At 44.1% G+C, this 22,546-nt stretch overlaps 1 protein-coding gene across 6 annotated transcripts in view; it reads right to left on the bottom strand.

Annotated features, from left to right (window-relative positions):
- The window catches only part of MAP3K4 (mitogen-activated protein kinase kinase kinase 4), a 94,392-nt gene extending 74,442 nt beyond the window's left edge, over positions 1-19,950 (bottom strand). For all 6 annotated transcript variants that reach the window (XM_066247872.1, XM_066247876.1, XM_066247873.1 and 3 more), the window contains exon 1: positions 19,645-19,950. In XM_066247872.1, coding sequence (XP_066103969.1) covers positions 19,645-19,790 — 146 coding nt within the window. In that variant the 5' untranslated portion in view covers positions 19,791-19,950. The remainder of the gene's footprint in view (positions 1-19,644) is intronic.
- Between the last annotated feature and the right edge of the window lie 2,596 nt (positions 19,951-22,546).

The raw sequence follows: 22,546 nt of genomic DNA, 5'->3' as shown, positions 1-22,546 counted from the left end.
TGTTACACAGTAATGTGCAATCTTCATCGTAACAGTATAATTGCTACCATTATGTATTGAGGACTGACCTTCTGCCAGGCACTATGATAAATATCACACATAATCTCATTTAATCCTTGGCAGAGTCTTAAAACACAATTTTAGGAAAGGGTTCTCTGCCCAGAGGCCAATTCTCACCGATTTTAAGAGGTGCTCATTATCAAATAACTATTATTACATACTAGATACTCAGTTAGGCTCTTTACAAATGTTATCCCATTTAATTTTCCTAACAAGCCTACAGGCACTATCACAATCCGTGTGTTACAGAGTAGGAAAGAGATGCAAAGGTAACTCGTCTGCTCCATCAGGAGGTGTAGGGGCCAGAAGGGGAGTCCTGGTCTAACCCCCGGCCCAGGCCCCTCCCACCTTCAGCTGGTCCCTCAACTCCTGGGTCTCTGGGGTGCCCCCCTCCCAGTGACAGGCACAGAGTACTCCCCCTGTGGAGTGACGTCTCTATTAGCTGCAAAGAAAGCTGGAGGGACAACAGGGACGTAGTTCTCTGGCCAGCAGTACGCTCCCCTCTTCCTCTTCCGTGAAACCTCTTAGCTACTGTAGGTCTGTATTTCTCATCTATAAGTAAAGGTGTTGGCCTGAATGAGATCCTGTGCCTAAACCCAGGCCTAGGAGACCCAGTTTGGCTATCATTTAAACGAGAAAACAAAGAGAGGATTCTGCATGGCTTACTTATTTCTGAGTAGCAAATATAAGGGGCAAACTCTAACCGTCTCCTTGAGGAACCACACCCTGCCTCCCCGAGCACACTGCTGTTCTCCCTGGCGGAGCATCGCCTGAGCGGGCGGCTATTCCGCTCATCCGGCAAGGGCCCTCCCGTGGGGCCCAGGGCTGCTGCGCGAGCGCTGAGGAAGACTCCAGCACTATGGAGGGTGCCACCGCTCCTGCTCTCCCGGAGATTTCCGCCCACAGGGACAACTAGGAGTTTAGCGTATAGGTAGGCACACACTCACAAACCATACAGCACAGTTCTGAGTCACGTGATGAGGGGAACTGCAGGGCGCACCAGCAGACAGGACCCAGCTTCCAGTGCAGTGCCTGAGGGTGGTAGGGGACTTCGCCCACAAAAGACAAAAGAATGGGCAAAGGCGACCTCTGAGCCCTGAAGGCACTGGCCGGAAGAGGGCGGGAAGGGGCTGAGAGGAGCAGCACAGGCTCCTCTAAGAACAGGCCACTGTGCCCAGAGCAGGGTGGGCAGGGCGCAGGGCAGGCGGCCGGCAGGACACGCTGTGCCCTCATCCTAATGGAGAGGCACAGGGCGCAGGGCCGGGAGTGGACCCGGCTTTCTCTTCTGAGCACTTACTGCTCACCTGACACTAGCAGGCCAGCAGACACACACCATTCCCCAACCCTACTTTGGCTTTTTCCACACACAAGATTTCACAACTATTTCATTTTAAAGTCAGTGTAAACAGCTATTCTGTCCACACTATTCACACAAGCAAGACAAATTCACCTGCCCAGAGCCGGAAAAGAATCGTTCACTTGAACCAAATCCTTAAAAATGGCAAGTTAAAGCTAAGAGGAAAATACACCCAACATCAAAGATGCAATTAAAGATACACAAATAAACAGTCTGTCTCATGAAAAAACAGAACTTTATTGTAATTAAAAACTACATAAACTGAGAAAATATTTAAATGGATCTAAAAAAATTTTTTAAGAAAAAAATAAAAAGCTCCTATTTTTAATTTTAAAGTTTTCTTCACTACGGAGAACATAATTGGTAACTGTGGTTGAATACATAAGGCCAATGTGAAACTTACTGGAAACATGGGGCCTAACGTCCTGTGTATTCCAAATATAAACACCACGTGCGGTTTCAGAAATGTCTCACAGCATATAATTAAATGCAACATGCACAAAATATAGGGAATGTAAAAAAATAGAGTATGAAAACTGTGTTATTTTACATCTCAATCACGGGGACACCGAATAGAAGTTTCCGTCGTCCGCAGCCATCTCCGGAGCCCAGAGCCCACTGCGCCCACCAGCTTCTCAAGTGCCACCTACGACCCAGAGACGGTTCAGAAGCACTGACCTGGACAATATTTCCACACATGTAGCAGGCTTCTCTTCAAAATCTCAGCCTGACACATGTTAAGCACTCAGAGGGTAAACGTGTGAGATGCATCACTAATTCAAAGTCAATGCTCGAGCGACAAGTCACATCCACACTAGCCCAGTACAGACAATCCCCTCCCAACCCATATACCTGCTCTACACAAAACTGACTTTTAAAAATAACGTAATATATTATAGAATTGTACACCTGCAACCTATATAATTGTATTAACCAATGTCACCCCAATTAATCCAACTTAAAATTTTTTCAATCACATAAATGTCAGCCCTGACTGGGTGGCTCAGTGGATAAAGCATCAACCCAGCATTCCAGAGGCCATGGTTTGAACCCCGGTCCAGGCACATCCAAGAAGGAGTCAATGAGTACACAACTAAATGGAACTACTAAGTGAACGAGTTGATGTTCCCTCTTAAATCAATGGAAAAAATAATTTCAAAAAGTCACAAAATGTCAAGATGTTAATCAAATGAGACAGCAAATTTTAATATTTTGTGACACACTTTTGGTTTTATGTTTGGATTGACATTGTCCTCCACTCTCTGTAAAGTGGTTAATTAAAATAAATTAACAATTCAGTAACATAGTTAATTTAGAAATAATTAGAAAAATTTTTAAATATAAAAAGGCTATAAATATAATCAAGGCAAAGCTTTTGGGGGGAAAAATAATGATTTTAAGCAAACAAGGAACACAATGGCTTTGGTGAATGAAAAAAGGAGACTGGTTCATAATAGACCAGAGATGTAAGAGAAGAAAGAAACATCACAAGAAAACAGTTTTGGGATTTTTTTTGTTTGTTTTTTTTTTTTGTATTCTTCTGAAGCTGGAAACGGGGAGGCAGTCAGACAAACTCCCGCATGATGCGCCCGACCGAGATCCACCCGGCACGCCCACCAGAGGGCGATGCTCTGCCCATCTGGGGCATTGTTGTGACCAGAGCCACTCTAGTGCCTGGGGCAGAGGCCATGGAGCCATCCTCAGCGCCTGGGCCATCTTTGCTCCAATGGAGCCTTGGCTGCGGGAGGGGAAGAGAGACACAGAGAGGAAGGAGAGGGGGAGGGGTGGAGAAGCAGATGGGCGCTTCTCCTGTGTGCCCTGGCCGGGAATCGAACCCGGGACTTCTGCACGCCAGGCCGACGCTCTACCACTGAGCCAACCAGCCAGGGCCAGAAAACAATTATTTATAAGAATGACAACAGGGTAGAGACTGCAAGAAGAGAGGTTTAGGCAGAAATTTTCCAGTGGAGATTTTCTTCATGTTTACCTTCATTGAACTTTTTGTATCTATGGGTTCATAGTGTTCAACAAAACTGAAACATTCATAGTCACTGTTTCTTAATTTTTTTTCAGTTTCCCCCCTTTATTTCCTCGTGAGTTCATGAGTTCGTATGGGAACTCCAATTACACTGTGTTGACTGTCTGGTATATCCCCCTGTTACTGATGCTCTGTACATTTCTGTCTGGGCTGTGTATTGCCTGAAGATTTTGCATAGTTCCTATTTTCATGTCCACAAGTTCAACATTGATTTTTCTGCAGATGTCTACTCTGTTGTTAATCCTATCCAGTGTATGTCATTTCAGATATTGCTTTTTTCATTTTCAGAGGTTTCATTTGGATCTTCTTTTATATTTTTTTCTCCAATGTTCATATCATTCTTTAAATACTTGAGAATAATTCTAACTACTTTAACTATTTCATCCTCTACTTCCATCATTTTTTACAGATCTGGGATTGTTTCTATCAACTGATTTTCCTCCAGGGTATGGGGTCATCTCTTCCTGCTTATTGGCATGTCTAGTAATTGTTTTTTTCCATTGATTTGAGAAAGAGAGAAAGGGATGGGGGAAGGAAGAGAGAGAATGAGAAACATCATTTTGTTGCTCCACTTGGTTGTTCCATTTTTAGTAGTGCACTCATTGGCTGCTTCTCATATGTGCCCTGCCCAAGGATCAAACCCACAATCTCCGTGCAATGAGATGATACTCTAGTCACTGAACCGCCCAGCCAGGGCCCATGTCTAGTAATTTTTGACTAGGTGTTGAACATTATGTTCTATTTGTTGATGATCTGTATATCACTGTCTTCATTTAAGGAGTTCTGGACTTTGTTTTGTTGCAGGCTGTTAAATTATTTCCAACTCCATTTGATCCTTGCAAGACTCTCTTTCAAGTTTGGTTAGGGTAATTCCAGACATGACTTTACTCTAGGGAATAATTTAGCCCTACTACTAAAGATGTTAACCTTACAAATACTGAATGTCCCAAGTGGTCAACACAACAAAGACTTTCCTCTACTTTGACCAATGGGAACTCCAAGGCCTATCAGCTCCAAGGGAGCTCTCAGAGCCTTTCAACTCACAGTTCCCCAACGGCTCTCTGCTGAACCTTGTGGGGATTCTGTCCCATGGAAGTGCATTCTGTATTCAAAGAATCATGGCGGCCTTGCGTAGACTTCTGCCTCTTTTTCTACATCATTCCTTCCTCTCCAAAACTCTTGCCCTCAACTTCCAACGGCTCTCCTGAACTCTCATCTGCCTCCTCAATTCAGCAAGACCACTCTGATTTGCTGGGACTGCTGTCACTGCACTGGCTGGAGGCGGCTTCCAGGCAGAAAGCCAAGGTAATCACAGAGCTCATCTCATTTGTTTGCCTTGTCTCGGGGATGACAATCATGTACGGACTACTGTCCAATGTCTGACAAGAGATGTTCTATATTTAAGTTTATTCCAGGTATCAACAAAAATAGCTTATTGTACACCACTAAAAAGAAGCTCTGTAATTTTTCTTCTAAAACAGTGGATTTTTTAATGTTACAATGAAATGATACACTATCTCATCATATATATATAGGAAAAGCAACACTGGACTTTCAAAGTGACAAACTCTACAACGCAGCTATTTTATAATAGAATTGTAGAGTAGTTTCTTCAGAGAATTAAGGAGAGAGAAATTTGTGTTTAAAGACAAAGATAAATATAAACAGGTAAACATCATCTCATTTTAGAGGTTAAAATATTTAGAGTCAAATCCAACCCATTTATTTTTTAGCAATTCAACCTCTCTGAGCCCAGTTTCTAATTTACACAAGACCAGAAAGATTCCTTATGAATCAAATTTCTAAGAATAGAAAAGATCTGAAACTTAGAATTTAACAGCTAAAGCTGATGCCACTTAAATATCCAACTGTATCAAAAATTACATACTTCTCAACTATGGATAGTACCAGGAGACCAAACAAGTAACAATTTTGGCAGTTCCTCATGTGCTTGTCAGAAACACTACACATAGTGCTACTCTAATTTCTACCGCTGAGGAGGAAAAAATTCTTTAACATAAAATGCCATTAAATTTGTCCGGCTTGGCTAGGCCTATCCAAACAAAAGTTCTATTACATTAAGGCATGAAGCTACTCAATTTCTGAAAGCTTATATTTAATTGTACAAATGTATCCCTCATTTACAAGAATAATTTTACCTATAACGAATCTAAACATTTCTTTATAGTTTAATCTTGTGTTGGTTAATCACCAATACTTCGGTCTTTTCCCCTCACCTACATACAACTCTTGTTTCGGTGCATACAGGACCTTCAGTAAAGCAACACACTGCCATGACAAAGCTCATTACTGGAAACTTGGTTAACAGAATAAAATAAGGAACGGAGATATTTTTTAAAATACTGAAAAAGCGTTATTGTTGGAAAATTCCTCCTTAGAGACATCAATTTACCACCCAAATTGAGGCTGAATTAGTTACTGTGAACCATTTCTACAGTAAAGATTTCTGAAAGCTCCGATGTGCTAAACACTATTCTAAGTGCAGGGATACAGGATAAAAGATAAAGAAAACTAAAACAGCCTGACCAGGCGGTGGCGCAGTGGATAGAGTGTCGGACTGGGATGCAGAGGACCCGGGTTCGGGACCCCGAGGTCGCCAGTTTGAGTGCAGGCTCATCTGGTTTGATGAAAAAGCCCACCAGCTTGAACCCAAGGTCGCTGGCTCCAGCAAGGGGTTACTCGGTCTGCTGAAGGCCCGCGGTCAAGGCACATATGAGAAAGCAATCAATGAACAACTAAGGTGTTGCAACGCGCAATGAAAAACTAATGATTGATGCTTCTCATCTCTCTCCGTTCCTGTCTATCCCTATCTATCCCTCTCTCTCTCCCTGTAAAAAAAAAAAAAAGAAAACTAAAACAACCCTGGAAAATAATAAAAAAATTTGGAGGACTCACCTTCCCAATTTCATATTGCTTGTGATTACTATAAAGCGACAGTATGTGCATGGCATATGACAGATATACAGATCAATGGGATAGAACTGAGAGGCCAGATATAAATCTATGTCTGTGGTCAACTGATTTTTAACCAGGATGCCAAGATCATTCAATGAGGAAAAGAAGAGTCTTTTCAACAAATGGTGCTCGGGGTAACCACACAGCCATGTGCAAAAGAAAGAAACTGGACCCTTAATTCACACCATACACATGAGCTAACTCAAAATGGATCCAAGACCTAACAGTATAAAATTCTTAGGAGAAAATGGATAAATCTGTAAAACCTCAGATTTAGCAATGGATTCTTAGATGTGGTTCAAAGGTATAAGCAACAAAAATATATATAAACTGGACCTCATCAAAATTAAAAACTTTTATGCATTAAAAGACACTATTAAAGAAGTACAAAAGACAATCCACAGAATGGATAAAATATTTACAAATCATATATATAAAAGGGACTTATATAAAAAATTCTAACAACCCAATAATAAAAAGACAGATAACCCAGTTAAAAACAGAGAAAGAATCTGAATACATACTTCTCTAAAGAGGATACACAAATGGACAAGCACCCAAAAACACGCTCACCATCATTAAGAAAAGGCAAATCAAAACCATGAGACAGCACTTGACACCCATGAGGATAGTTATAATCAAAAAGACAGACAACAAGCACGGACAAGAATGTAGGGAAACCAGGACTCTCACACACTGCCAGTGGGAATGTCAAATGATACAGCCAAGTTGAAAAACACATGATCCAGCAATTATACTCCCAGGTATATGTCCAAGAAAGATGACAACATATGCCCACACAAACACCTGTACACAAATGATATAGCAGCTTTACTCATAACAGCCAAAGACGGAGAAAGAGCCCAACGTACCAAGTGAGGAATGATAAACAAAACGTAGTACATCCATTAAATGGACCGTCACTCAGCCATATAAAGGAATGAAGTAGTGATACATGGTACAATACAGACAAAACTTGAAAACACCAGGCTAATTAAAAGCAGTCACAAAGGACCAGCTATTATATGATTCAATTTAAATGTTCAGAATAGACACCCCCCCCCCAAAAAAAAAAAAAGATTAAATTAAAAAGGTCCTGGTGGGTTGGCTCAGGGACAGAGCGTAGGCCCGGCCTGTGGAAGTCCCAGGTTTGATTCCCAGTCAGGGCACACAGGAGAGGCGCCCATCTGCTTCTCCACCCTTTTCACTCTCACTTCGCTCTCTCTTTCTCTCTCCCCTCCCCTCCTGTAGCCATGACTCGATTGGAGAGAGTTGGCCCCGGGCACTGAGAATGGCTCCATGGCCTCTGCCTCAGAGGCTAAAAAGAGTTTGGCTGTTGAGCAACGGAGCAAGGGCCGCAGATGGGCAGAGCATCGCAACCTAATGCGCTTGCGGGGTGCATCCTGGTTGGGGCACATGCGGGAGTCTATCTCTCTGCCTCCCCTCCTCTCCTGAATAAAACAATAGAAAGAGTAAGTAATAAAATAAGATATAGAATGACAATAGAAAGTATATTAGTGGTTGCCTAGGACTGGGAGGGATGGGGACTGAGCAATAGGTAAAGGATACAAGGTTTCTTTTCGAGGTGACTAAAATGTTCTAAAAACTGTGGTGACAGTTGCACATTATCTGTGAATATACTAAAACAACTGATCTGGTCACTTAAAGTGAGTGAATTTTGGTATATGAAAATATTTTGGTATACGAATTTTGGTATATAAATATATTGTATATAGCACATGAATTATAAATGAGTGAAGCTATTATTTCCTTTTTGAAGGGGACACACCCTCAATATAAAACAGAGACCAGTTGATGTGCAGAAACCTTTTTTTTTAAAGCATATGTTTATTTTCTGAATATATAAAGACTTTTTAAGGAACTTGTTTTTAAAAAATAAATCACTACAGGCACGATCCCTACTCCTGTAGTTCTCTTATCTACCATGTAAATTCCAATTCCAGTTAGAGTACCTTCTATCCTAGAGACACAATGCTTTTGTTAGTCCACAATTCAAATATATGTATTAAGTTTAGTACCAGCTTTTAGCACCGTAATACAAATAACGAACATTTCACCTATTCATTTCTTGAAGAAACTGTGAACAGCAATAAATTTGTGAAACTGTATGGTATAGATTTATGAATAACCAAAATAACTCATTTTAATCACCTATTACTCAAATTCTTTAAAAATTATTTGGAAAAAGCACAAGCAAACAAAAAGGACTGAAAAAGCAGGGACCCCCATTTCTGTTAAACAAAAGGACACAGGGATCTTAGAGCAGGCTCCTCATTAGCTCCAGTCAGACACCAGCTTCAGGAGGAAAGCTCTGGCTGGTTGGTAAGACATTAACACCCAGTACTGCAGAAAGGATTAGAAACTTTGTATAAGAAGCCTGAAAGAAAGGATATACCCCACCTTTATTATTATTTTTTTAATAATTTTTTTTTAAGAAAGAGAGAGGCAGGGAGAGATGAGAAGCATCTGTTCATAGTTGTGCACCTTAGTTGCTCACTGACTGCTTTCTCATTCGTGCCTTGACCAGGCGGTTCTAGCCGAGCCAGTGACCCACTGCTCCAGCCAGTGACCTTGGGCTTCAAGCCAGCAATGTTTAGGCTCATGCCAGGGACTATGGGAGCACATCGATGATCCCCACTCAAGCCAGCAATCCCACACTCAAGTGGGAAGACCCATGCTCAAGTGGGAAGTCCCATGCTCAAGCCAGCAAGCTCAGGGTTTCGGGTCTAGGACCTCAGCATTCCAGAGCAAATCTCTATCCATTGCACCACCACTGTTTAGGCTTTTTTTTTTAAGATTTTATTAATTCATTGGTGGGGGGGGTATGAACTCACAGTTGCTTCAGTTTAGTTGTTCATTGCTTGTTTGTTTGTTGCATGTGTCTTGACCAGGCAAGCCCAGGGTTTCAAACTGGCGACCTCAGTGTTCCAGGTCGACGCTCTACCCACTGTACAACCATATGCCAAGCAATGAAAGGGCACTCCTTTGTCTATCACTAGTTCAGTTAATTCTCAGAAGATGAAAGCAAATAGAGAACACAAAGGAAGAGGTGCCAAGAACCAGGAAAGTTATTAAAGTTATGGTAGTGATAATTCATTGGATTAATGCTGATTAATTCCATTAACAGATACTTTAGTGCCTACTCTATGCATGGCTACTAGAAAAAGATTTATAGTAATGTATAAACATATAAAAGCCATATTATAAGTTCTTTTTTAGCTTAGTCTATGCAAACTCTGGTAGTTTTCCATGAAAACAGACATACACATGCTAGCAACCAGACCCTCAGATTAAGACAAGATAACCCTGCGATAACCCTTTCTGGCCTATTAAATTAGCAAAGACTATTTTTAATACTCAAAGCTAGAAAGAGAATATACAGCAAGGTAAGCACTATTTGTGGCCTATATGTTGTTTGTACAATTTTTCCAGAAGGAAATGTTTAACAATAGACAATAAAGCTTTTCGAAGTGTTTAAATTCCTTTCAAATTCTATGTCCAGGAAATGATTTTTCAAGCGCAGCCCGAAGAATAGAGTGGCATACCCCGAGGTTCGCTGAGTGCTATCCAGAACAGTCAGAAACTCAGCATAGCTTAGACGGGTTTATAACAGTATAACTATAAAATGAAATATGATGGAGCCATTTTAAAATGCTTAATATTTTTATTAACTTGGCAAACACCCACAATTTGTTTAGATAATATATCATGCCCACCTCAGCCTAAACTATTTTTAAGATTTTATTTATTGATTTTACAGATGGGGCGGATGAGAAGTAGTTACTTCACTCTAGCTCAGTGGTCCCCAACCTTTTTTGGGCCACGGACCAGTTTAATGTCAGAAAATATTTTCACGGACTGGCTTTTAGGGTGGGACAGATAAATGTATCACATGACCGAGACAAGCGTCAAGAGTGAGTCTTAGACGGATGTAACAGAGGGAATCTGGTCATTTTTTAAAAATAAAACATCGTTCAGACTTAAAAATAAATAAAACGGAAATAATGTAAGTTATTTATTCTTTCTCTGCGGACCGGTACCAAATGGCCCATGGACCGGTACCAGTCCGCGGCCCGGGGCTTGGGGACCACTGCTCTAGCTGTTCATTGATTGGTTTGTTGTCTTATGTGCCTTGACCAGATAAGCCCACGGTTTCCAACCAGCGACCTCGGCATTCCATGTCAGTGCTCTATCCACTGCGCCACCACAGGCCAGGCAGCCTAAACTACGTATTATTCACCTCGTTCACCACTACCTTTCACACTTATACCTAAGTAGTCAGCATACAGAACAGAGAACCACAGACTCTTAAGTTTAACAAATACAAACGCATCCTGGCTCCCAGTATTCTGAACTAATATAACTCTTAACGACTCTTTCCTCTTCTGAAAAATGTACATCTACTTCACAAGTCCACTATCACCACTACCTAAAACATGTTCTACCACTTGGAGGATGGCACACAGGTACATGACAGATGTAAATGTACTACCATTTCTGTATCAGACCACAAATTAGGAAATTTCCATTACCCTATCTCTCCCCTTAACTAGATAGTAAGTCGCTGGAAGGCAGGTCATGTTTTACATCATGCTCACATACATTAAAAATTATCATCTGCCTGGGGGAGTCTGGGAATATTCACAAGACTGCCATTTGGAATGACTCCAATAGAGAAGAGAAGGAAGAACCGTTGACACTCCGGAACCAATCTACACGAGGCAAGAAGGCGTGAAGGAACCGCGTGCTCGGGCACTGGGAGGACGTTCTGTCTAGATGGAGACTCCATGGGTTCAGCAGGTCTCAAGTTTTAGAGCAGTCTCAAACTTGGCCACTGTTGAGAGGCCAATTTGTGCAGGATGCAGTACGGGCTCCTCACAAATATGACTTTAATTGAAATACATGGCCACCCTAATTCTAGCTAATTTTGAGGGTATGGAGATCAAGTCGGAAAGCTCCCTCGGCCTAATCAAGGTTCTCAGAGGGAGGCCTGGTCGCTCACCTCAGCCCACGTCTCTCTCGTCCGCCAATGGAACCCCACGGTCTGGGCTTAGCACCGCCTGTCCTGTGGTGAGCACTTCAGTAAGAGTGCATCAGGGAAGAAAATGGATACATAGTACAGGAGGGTTCATGGGTAAAGGGGAAGGCACAGGGAACCACTGCTAACTACTAGCCAGTACAATTAAGGCTGAGATTTTACATTTCACTCATGGTCAGGCTAATAATGACTCTCCCTTATTGGTAATCATTTCTCAATGCACACATCGTCCTTGGTTTTCTGTTAAATGACCCCTAGGTATTCAACAAGCTGAGTAAAACTCCACGAGTGTTGTTTACAAAGTAAGAGCTCAGCTCTGAGGTTGAAGCTTCGTGACAAACCCTTCTGATGTTTCCAGACGGATCTCTCCTCAGTTCACTTCTGACGCCCTACTTCTTAGGACAAGCAAGTTGGGAAACAGATCAGTAGACACAGGCAATAAAAATCCCACCACCAGTCAGAACCACTGTTAATTATGCATGCACATGAGATGGGGAATAATCAGTTCCTTTTTTCCTTAAGGACTGCTCTAGTCAAAAAAATATATAAATATATATCAGTGGTTTACAAATAAATGAATAAATTACCTAAGGTATTCGTATATTCCAACCCAATTTTACTCTAAAATCTATCATAAATTTTAATTTTTTTCACTTTTCCATTGATTTAAGAGAGGAAGGGAGAAAAGGAGGGGGGTGGAAGGGAGAAAAAGAGAAGGAGAAAGAGAGAGAGGAAGGGAGAGAGAGAAGTCTCAACTTGCTGTCCCACCCAGCTGCTCAACCCAGCTATGCGCTCATTGGTTGCCTCCAGCTTATGTTCCTACTGGGGATCGAACCCATGACCCCTGCACTCTGGGACAATACTATCTACAGAGCCACCTGGCCAGGGCTAATCCTAAATTTTACACTCATCTTTACAATTCTTGTATTTTATAGATCAGCAACCAAGAGAACCACCTTGAGAGACTTACTTCTGTCTTCGGAAAATAATACTGCTTTCAAGGGAAAATATATGCATCCTAACCTCGTCTGGCTTCTTTAAAATGCCTTTTGATCATTTGTAGGTAAGTACTACGACTGCTGTCCTGACTCAATCTCAAGGGACAAGGGACAAAGTATAATAGCATCTTTTTATTTTTGGTAGAGCCACGTTTTTTGAAATGAGAGTAACAATCCACTTGTGTGTGATTAAATCAATTTAATGGATTACGATGAACAATTTTTTTAATAGAGCAGAAAAAGAATGATCGGAGTGCATCATATATTACAAGATCAAACACTGTCTCCCGATTTTCCTTTCAGCCATGGAGTTGACACATACTGTTGCAGAACAGACTTCCCACTGTAGGTCACCAAACAGCCAGTTTCAGCATCACCGCCACAGAACAGAAATTACAAGCTGGCCGTCTGCTCCAACTGCAGACAGCAGACCGAGCACAGGCAAGAACAAGGTATCTAAAGGTTTGAGCATCGGTTCACCTTTATTTTGTGAGCTTGAAATAAAGTTTCACAGGGAGAAAAGTTACAAGCTATGAGCTTGGGGGGGGGATTTCAGCATGGTTTCTTTGTCCTTTTTTTATTTCCTGAAAATGAGTCTTCCCTTCCATCACGGCTCTACCCTGTCAAGTCTAATTAACCCAGTAAATGCAGTATTCTACCGCTGGTCATGTGGACCCGGACAAACAGCACCGTTAGCCGGGACCCTGACAGGATGAGCTCAAAGTGACAGAAGGAAGTAGGATGCAAGAGCCTGGTCCTAGGCTGTGGCCCTGAGGACGCTGCAGCCTATCGAGGCGGCTTTCCCATCTCTAAAATAACAGCAGTGGCCCAGCTGAGCTGCAAGCTTGCAGCTCTGAACTCACGTGAGTCTGCGTGGGAGCCACTGCTGCAACACTGCATTTAAATGAAGGTTAGCAGCCACAGAACTTGCATTGGTACAAGCTCAATTCCTCATATGAATAAGAACGAAATACTAGATACTCAAAACGTTCATTCTAAATATTCTGTGAGAAAACCAAGTTACAGCCTTTTTATGTTCATACATAAAAAAAAAGACTTTAGAATTATTAATGGTACAATAAAAATAATGCATGTATTAAACAGCATGTATTAAATTTTCTTCCCAAATATTTCCACTGGAAGATTTCAAAGGTTGAGGTTTCTACAATTGTACGTTTCTGAACCAGCTGTCCTCCAACAAGCCCTCTGCAGAACACCCTACAGACAGCTAGCTCAGCAGGGTCCTCAAGCAGCCTGCTTACACGGGAACAAAGCTCCACCGAAAACATCAAATCCAATCAGCTTCAAAGCTTACGGTCCACTTTTCTCCACCGCAGGCTTATTTCTCCTGAAATTACGCTGAAATGAAATCCACTTATGAAACACTTTAGAGAGAATGCCTAATATATTCTTAATAGCTTTCCCTTCTGCTTTATAAACATTTGGCATCCATATGATCCATGAGACTAATACCTCGACTGATGTCTGCAAAATACAACAAATGAATGTTCTTTTAGGTCAAAAACAAATTTTCACTTTGCCTATGCTGCTAGTAAGTATCTAAAGACAAATTGTACTCCATTTCATGAGTGTGAGGTCTGTGGGAAAGAAGAATGTACCTACCACACCTACTTTCCAGAGGAATAATGTTCCTTTTAAAATCCAGTGGTTTCAAATATGCCTCTTAAAAAGGGGAAAGCATTTGAACATAACATACACGTAGAGAATACAGTTACAAGTCTAAATAACAGTGCTATTACTATAAAAGACCACCACAAAACAAGCTTTTTGTTTGTCACTGCTTATGTTTCCAATCCACAAATTCTGTTATCCAGGGTGACCTAATTAAAGGAAACCAGCTGGATAGTGTCAGCTCAGATAGTTCATAAGTACTAAAAGCAAATTTTAAAAAAGAAAATTTACGTTAATTTAATATTTGGCAGCAAATTCTCTTTAGATAACATATAGAGTCTCATCAATTTCAACTTTTTTTTTTTTTATTTTTTTTTTATTTTTATGTTTTTTTCATTTTTCTGAAGCTGGAAACAGGGAGAGACAGTCAGACAGACTCCCGCATGCGCCCGACCGGGATCCACCCGGCACGCCCACCAGGGGCGGTGCTCTGCCCCCCAGGGGGCGATGCTCTGCCCATCCTGGGCGTCGCCATATTGCGACCAGAGCCACTCTAGCGCCTGAGGCAGAGGCCACAGAGCCATGCCCAGCGCCCGGGCCATCTCTGCTCCAATGGAGCCCTGGCTGCGGGAGGGGAAGAGAGAGACAGAGAGGAAAGCGCGGCGGAGGGGTGGAGAAGCAAATGGGCGCTTCTCCTGTGTGCCCTGGCCGGGAATCGAACCCGGGTCCTCCGCACGCTAGGCCGACGCTCTACCGCTGAGCCAACCGGCCAGGGCAATTTCAACTTTCAATAACAATTCAAAGTAATGCCAAACATAATTTTTAGTAGTTGCACGTAATTCCAATGTGGTTCTAAATTTTAATTCAATTTTATGACTCAAATCCAGAAAAAACACATCTCATCACGATCTTTCTTTTGAACACAATATTTGCAAGAGTCAAAAAGCATTTTATGACAGCACCAACCACTGCCATCTTTGCCACACCTTTTACAGAAACTACGCCAGATTCTTGGGGGGCTGCAGGGGCCGGTGGGGGACTATGGGAGGGTGGAGAGAGTTTTAGGTGATCCTCTGAGATTTACCGTTAGTATAATAAAAATCTTCTACTCAGGATTTTTTAAACAGCTTTAAGGGACAAAGTAAAGCAGGAAGTGCAAGGTCTGTCATAAACCAAATAAAGTAAGACTGAAGATTAGAAACACACACACTATAACCGACTGACTGAGGGAAGGTAGTGAGGAAGGGGAAAAAAAGCAGCCTGTCTGAGGTCTAAAGAACTGGAACCTTAGGAGGAAGACTGTCCCACGCCACTCACTCCAGAAGCAGGCGCTGCCTGGCAGGATGCGAGCCAGCCTTCCTGGCGTGTTAACATCTCTTGCTGGTGTCATGCTTACCAATCAATCTCTCAATTACACTCTGGCTTTCTACCCACAGGAGAACACACTGACCCACCAGGTGTGGACAGAGCTGAGCAGGCGCTGGAGCACAGCAACTGGACCTTGCCCACCTCATCCTGCCACCAACGTGCCAGATTATAAACACTCTCTGCAGTCACTGGCCAGACTTCTTGTCTGACGTCCCCTCCAGTTTCTCTGAAAGAAACAATGTCCCAGGACCTGCTGAGAGGCAACCTGAAAGTATCTTTAAAAAGAAGACATACCATCTGGTCAAATGAGAAGGCTGACACAACAGAACGCTATGAGTAAAAAGATAATCATTGAAGAATGAGGAATTAAGTAACAGGAAGTTATTAAGGCAAATGTATCCAGTAAGCAGTCAAAACCTTATATCCCGGTATTTCAGCAGAGCTCAGAACAAGATTTACAAGACACCAAGAGAACACATAAAGGAAGTAGAAGCACCTTCTAACAATATGACAATTAAAGGGAACCCCGAAGTCCTTCTTGAGAGACAAGCAGTCCCCATTCAGAACACAAGAGCGCTTCTGCTGCCACTGGGCCTCCTGTAACTGCTGCTCATGGTCTGGGCACTGCTTCTCTGCCTAACGCTCTCCTCTCCTCGACAGCCACCCTTGCAATGGGCTCACACCCCGCCCATCACTGATGAGGCCCGGAGAGCCCGCAGCTGCACCTACGGTGGCTTTCACCAGGAAAAACAGGTGACATCTGATGTCAAGAATGAAACAAACAGGCTCAAAAGGGACATTCAAGTTGAAAGAGAAATTAAATCACCTAGGAGTGATAGAATATTTAAGTACGTTTTTAGTAGTGAAACCCAGAATTTTAAATGAACTTGGAAGAACCATATTATATAAATAACAGATAAAGGTATTGGTTTTTTTTTTTTTAAAGTTATTTTTAAATTCATGTAACATGCATGTACTTTACAAGGTCAATAAATGAGAACAATGAGGCTATTTTTAACATAAATATTTTAAATGAAAGGTTACGGTAGATAGGAACAGTCTTATATCAGCGTTAACATCCAAGTTAAGTGCAGATTCAAGAAATTACAAAAGTAAATTGTTCCAAAGTATAGTTTTGTTTTGTTATTAAGTAACAGGCAAGGAGGCAGAGACACAGACTCCCACATGCGCCCCAACCGGGATCCTCCCGGCAAGCACCCAACTGGGTGATGCTCTCTGCCCATCTGGGGCCACTGCTCCACTGCTCAGCAACTAAGCTATTTTAGTGCCTGAGGCGAGGCTATAGAGCCATCCTCAGTGCCCGAGGCCAACTTGCTCGAAGCATTAGAGCCATGGCTACAGGTAAGGAAGAGAGAGAAGGGGAAAGGAGTGGAGAAGTAGATGGCCATTCTCCTGTGTGCCTTGACCAGGAATCGAACCTGGGACATCTACACACCAGGCCGATGCTCTACCACTGAGCAAACCAGCCAGGGCCCCAGAGTATAGTTTTAATTGCTCTCCTTCTAATCTCAGGATCTCCTATGGCTGACCCAGAAACATTAAAAAGAAATTTTAAGGAATTTCTTTTTCTAAGTTAAATCACCAATGAAAACAACTTCTATCCTTATCATGAACCATTATCGAAAATAAGGACAAAAATAAATAAGTAAGGACAAGCAGCATCCATGGCTGACAATAAGCAGAAAAACTGTAACAGAGTTCTCTCTTTTAACCTGTTTTGTATTCCCCGGTCATTGCATAACTCTCACGTCAGCATGCACAGAGCAGATGTTCTGGGCTGGCACCTGCCACAGTGGCACATTGGCCAACATGTGCAGGCCTGCATTCTACAGAAACTGCATCACAACGGCCTTCCATCTTAATCAATGGCACATTGGCATAAAGTACATGAACAAAGATGGTAGGCAGAGCTTTATTCTGGTCTATCCCAAAACCAGTTAACCTGGCAACGCAAAAAGCGCATTATTAGTTTCCAATGTGTTAAAATGTGGCATTTAGCATATTTTGGGCGTGCGTATGGAGCTTTTTAAAAAATGGTTAAACACATAAATGGAAGAAATCCAAAATAAACAGAGGCAGAACCCTTGAAGCATCCTTTACTAATGATCCACAGTAAGTAGGCTTGTCAGGGATCAGCTCTGTGTACTGAAGAGGTGGTAGTGACAATGACGACATATAAAAGAGAAAACAACAGCTTTGTCAAGTAATCTGTCTTACAGATTAGCTATTGTATAATTAACTGCAATTTTGTTGAGAAAAATACTTCTAAGATCTTGTTCTGCACACTGGTGCTCACTTAAAGTTGGAGGAAGCCCATTATCCTGACCTATTTTTATTATAACAAAGACAGAAACCTGGCTGAAAAATAAAGGTTCCTTTATGTCATTGGAGAAGAATCATTTTTACGGATCAGTTCCACTTCCTTCTGCCTCTTTAACTTTTACCTCAAAATGGTCACCATCCCTTTTATCCCAAAGAACAGTCACACAGAGTTATAACTTCTGATCCGCCCCTGAGGACAGTGAAGTCACACTCCTTGCTAGCAGCTAAGGCATGGGCTGTGCTGCCAAGTCTGAGTTCACTACTAGTTGTGAAACCTTGGACCACACGCTTAACCTGGGTGCCTCAGTTTCCCCATCTGTAAAAGAGAAACAGTTATAGGACACACCTTGTAGGACCGTTGTAAGGCTTAAACGAGTTAGGCAAAGAAAGTGGCATATTTTAAACATTCAACAAGCATTCATTTTTATTTTTAAGGAAAAACTTAGATAAGTCAAAATGTTCAAAGACTGCATTCACGAACAAATTTATTTTAATAAACTTTCTGTCTCCTGGCCTGTGGTGGCGCAGTGGGTAGACCTTCGGCCTGGAATGCCAAGATTGCCGGTTCGAAACCCTGGGCTGCCCTGGTCAAGGCACAAGCAATGGGCAACAAACATGAACCAACTTTGAGTTGATACTTCCCATTCCATGCTCCCCTTTCTCTCCTGTCTCTGTAAAATCAATAAATAAAGTATTTAAAATAAATAAACTTTCTGTCAAAAGTCCTATAAATGCTACCGGTATTTATTCAAAAGGAACAAAGTGATGTCTCATTATGCCATGTACCATTATTTAAAGAAACTTTTAAGATTTCTCCAAAGGAAATGAAGAATGACTTTCTTCACAGCATCTAGATAAATAAATTTGTTGGGGCCGACTGGGTCATGCAAAGCAAGAAAGCGATTCCTATCTTCAACTGTAGCTTCAATTGCAGAATTTGTTGAAAACGCTTTTAAGCAGGAAAAAGAAAGAAGACACTTTCACTGCCTTATTCCTGGAACTACAAAGCCAGACAGCAAGATGCGAGGGGAGCTGTGGAGGCATTCTGCTGATAGGGGCCAGGGGGCAGCAGTCTGCACGTTCACCAGCCTGCGATGCAGAGGACGGGTAAGAGGACATTTGAACACTCAAACACAGGCGTATACATGAGACATTCGTACTTAGCTACGGTGAGTTTGAGCTCCCGACCCAAAAGGAAAGAAAAAGAAAAAAAGGGGGAGCAGAGTGAAGTAATAGCGCTGTCTCAAAAACAGAATGCAGCACCAAATCCTCTGGGTACCAAAGTTCCATCTTAAGAGCTTCCTCCTGCAGCAGGAAAGTTTGAGACAACCTGAGCCTTTCCTTTCCGTGCACGTGCGAGCAGCGCCCTGCACAATGCGACTCCCGAAGGCCGGTCCCGTGCGCTCAGAGGACGAGCCCCACCGGCCCGCGGGCCGGGGCTTCGGGGGCGAGCGGGGGGCCCAGGCGGGCGCGGGCACCGGCTTCCCCGGCGTCCCCTGCTCGGCCCGAAAAGGGGGCGGGGGAGAGGCAGCGCCGCGGCTCGGGAACCGAGCCCCGCAGGACCGCGGAGCCCGGCGCGCCCGCACGCGCGGAGAAGCTGCGGGGAGGCCCGCGGGCGGGGCGCTCGGGCCCGGGTCCCAGCCCGCACCCCGCAGCCTGCAGCCCGCACCCCGCCCCTCGGCCCGGCCGCCGAGCTGGACGCCGCCCGCCCCGCTGGCGGGAAGCGCAGGCCCCCACGCCCCCTCGGCCTGCGCCCGCGCTCGGGCCGGACCGAGCCCCGTGCCGCTCCGGGGCCGCCGGCGGCCGCACTCACCTCGCCGCGCGGCGGGAGCGCTCGGGCTCCGGCTCGGGCTCGGGTTCCGGCGGCGGCGGCGGCGGCGGTTCCTCCATGGCGGCGGCGGGGGTGACGGCGAAGGCGGGCGGCGGCACCGACGCAGCGGCGGCGGCGAAGTCTCTCATCCGTGCACGGAGCCCCGCATGGCCGTGCCAGGCAGGGAGCTGCAGGCTGGCGCGGGGGCCGGCGCCCCGAGTGCGGGAGTGACGCGGCTCCGCCTCCGCCTCCGCCTCTAGCCCGCCGCAGCAGCCGCTCGCGACGCGGCCATCTTGGGAACGGCGACCGGCCAGCGCCGGGCTACGGCGGGCGGCGAGGGACAAGCCTCCGCGGACGGCGGCGGCGCCGGGGCGAACGCGCGCGGGAGGCGGGCGAGGGCGGGCGAGGGCGGGGCGGGGCGGAGGGAGCGGCCTGGGGCGGGGCGGGCGGCGCGGCGGGTGGCGGCGCCGGCCCGGGGCTGGGGTGTCGCCGTGGGCTGTGCGCGCCGTGCCCGCGGGGGGTCGGCGTGGGGCGTGCGCCGAGGACCCGCGGAGGCACGGCCTCCTGTTCCGCGGCGAGTAATGACTCTTAAGTGCTTTGTAAAGTTGAGCGAGTGGATCGCTGCCAAAGGTGATGCCATTCTCGGAAACGGTTAGATGTGACGCGGATGCTCCGGGTCTCGCGCGGGCGGTGAGGCTTTGGGGCAGCTGCCACCCTGGGGCTGGAGGCGCACTCCGATGGAGGCGCAATCTTAAACATCCACGGAGAACTCACATTTTTGACACTGTTGAAACAAGATTCTGAAACATTGAAGTCACACCCTCTTAACCAACAGAGCAGGAAAGAACACTAATCACAGCTCAATGTCACACGTGGGGGACAGTGATCCTCCTACAGCGAAGGGGAGGAAGGTTCTGAAGATGACTTCAGACGTCAGAAATGCTCTTGAGAGCCCCACGTTCTCTTAGTACATGAGGTTCACAGTTTTCAGTTGCAAATATTTATAAAACTTTCCATAGGGTGAAGTCCAGGGTTAATTCAAAAACAGCTTCCAGAGAGACAGACAGGGAGATGAGAAGCATCAACTTGTAGGGGCACCTTAGTTGTTCACTGGTTGCTTTCTCATATGTATCTTGCCCCGGGGGCTCCAGCCAAGCCAGTGACCCTTGCTCAAGCCAGTGAACATGGGGTAATGTCTTTGATCCCATGCTCAAGCCTGTGACCCCGTGCTAAAGCTGGTGAGACCCCGCTGAAGCCGACAACCTTAGGGTTTCGAACCTGGGTCCTCAGCGTCCCAGTCCCATGCTTTATGCGCTACACCACTGCCTGGTCAGGCTTAAGTACATTTTTAGCTATTCAAATATGCTAGTTTTTAAAACTTCATTGGGTTGAGCTTAAATAGGTAAAATACACGTTTTGAACAAATGTTGGTAAGAAAACTAGCCAAGATTGGAAAACCTTAAATATGATTATATTTAAAGTCCAGCTGTGAAATTAGCTATAGTGCACTCAATGTACATTACAGAAATTTTCCTGCAGTTTAAGAACTTCTTCAATCTGCTGGCTGGATAGCTCAGTTGGTTTAGTGTCCTGCCAACATGCCCAGGTTCAATCCCTGCTTAGGCCACATAGAAAAATCAACCAATGAATGCATACATAAGTGGAACAAATGAATGTTTCTTTCTCCCTTCCTCCTTTCCTCTCCCTCCCTCTCTCTGTCTTTCAAATCAATAAATAAAATTTTTAAAAAAAAATAATAAAGAAGGAATTTCTATTTTCTTTGTCGTGATAGTCTATATAAATAGATAGATGGTGCCGTAGTGTTGAATTTCAGAGTTGATGTTCAATTTTATTCAACAACATTCGTACCACAGATACTTATTAAATTTGTATATGTGCCAGGAATGGTACTAGGTGCTAGGGATTCCGCAGTGAACAGAATAGACCGAGTCTTTTCCTAGCTGAGGTGACATTCTAGTTATGTAAGAGAAAGAAAACAAGTACGGTAAATATATAGCATCTCGGACCAGAAAGGAGTTGGGGAGGGAAATGCTATTTTATATAGATTGATCAGAATAAAGTAAAATGTGGTCATACAAATCATTCAAAAGAAAACTGTAATTAGTTAATACTGAATTTCACATTTTCTTTACTAATAGTTCCATGACCAAATTATGTAACTTTGTGCTCATTGTAATATTTTGGATGTCATGGTTCACAGCTATCCCCTGAGGACGTGGGAAGCTGGGGGCCTGTCCTCAGCTCCCTAAACTTATAAATCTGTAATATTTGATATATATACCAGCGTCTGTGAAACGTGAGGTTTGTTGTTATTTTAATGTCCACTGGAGGGTCCTGTCCATTTTGGCAGGAACCAAACAAATTTACATTTAACTAATGGAAGGCATCCCATGTAGAATCCTCAGTTAACTAGTACTAAATATTCAAAAAAATTTTTAATTTTTATCATTATTTTTTTAAGTGAGAGGAAGGGAGATAGACTCCCTCATGCACCCCGACGTGGATCTACCTGGCAGCTTCTGTTTGGAGCCAAGGCTCTGCCCATCTGGGGCCAATACTCAAAACGCCCAAGCTAACCTCAGTGCCTGAGACCAATGGACAAGCTGAGCCATCCTCGGCACCTAGGGCCAGTGCTGGAACCAGTCGAGCCACTAGCTGCGAGAGCGGAGGAGAGGAGAAGAGAGGCAGATGGTCGCTTCTCATGAGTGCCCTGACTGGGGATCGAACCCAGGATATACGCACACTGGGCCGACTCTCTACCCATTGAGCAACCCAGCCAGGGCCTAAGTATTCCATTTAAATCCCGGGAACTTTATCCTCATTCAAGTTCATTCTGTGCAGGGCATCATCGTCTTGTGTTGTTGTTGGCATTCTCCTCCCACTC

This window comes from Saccopteryx bilineata, chromosome 12, assembly GCF_036850765.1.
Source record: "Saccopteryx bilineata isolate mSacBil1 chromosome 12, mSacBil1_pri_phased_curated, whole genome shotgun sequence".
NCBI classification, from domain to species: domain Eukaryota; kingdom Metazoa; phylum Chordata; class Mammalia; order Chiroptera; family Emballonuridae; genus Saccopteryx; species Saccopteryx bilineata.
Note: the sequence above shows the minus strand (reverse complement) of the source record. Positions and strands in the feature narration are given on the sequence as shown.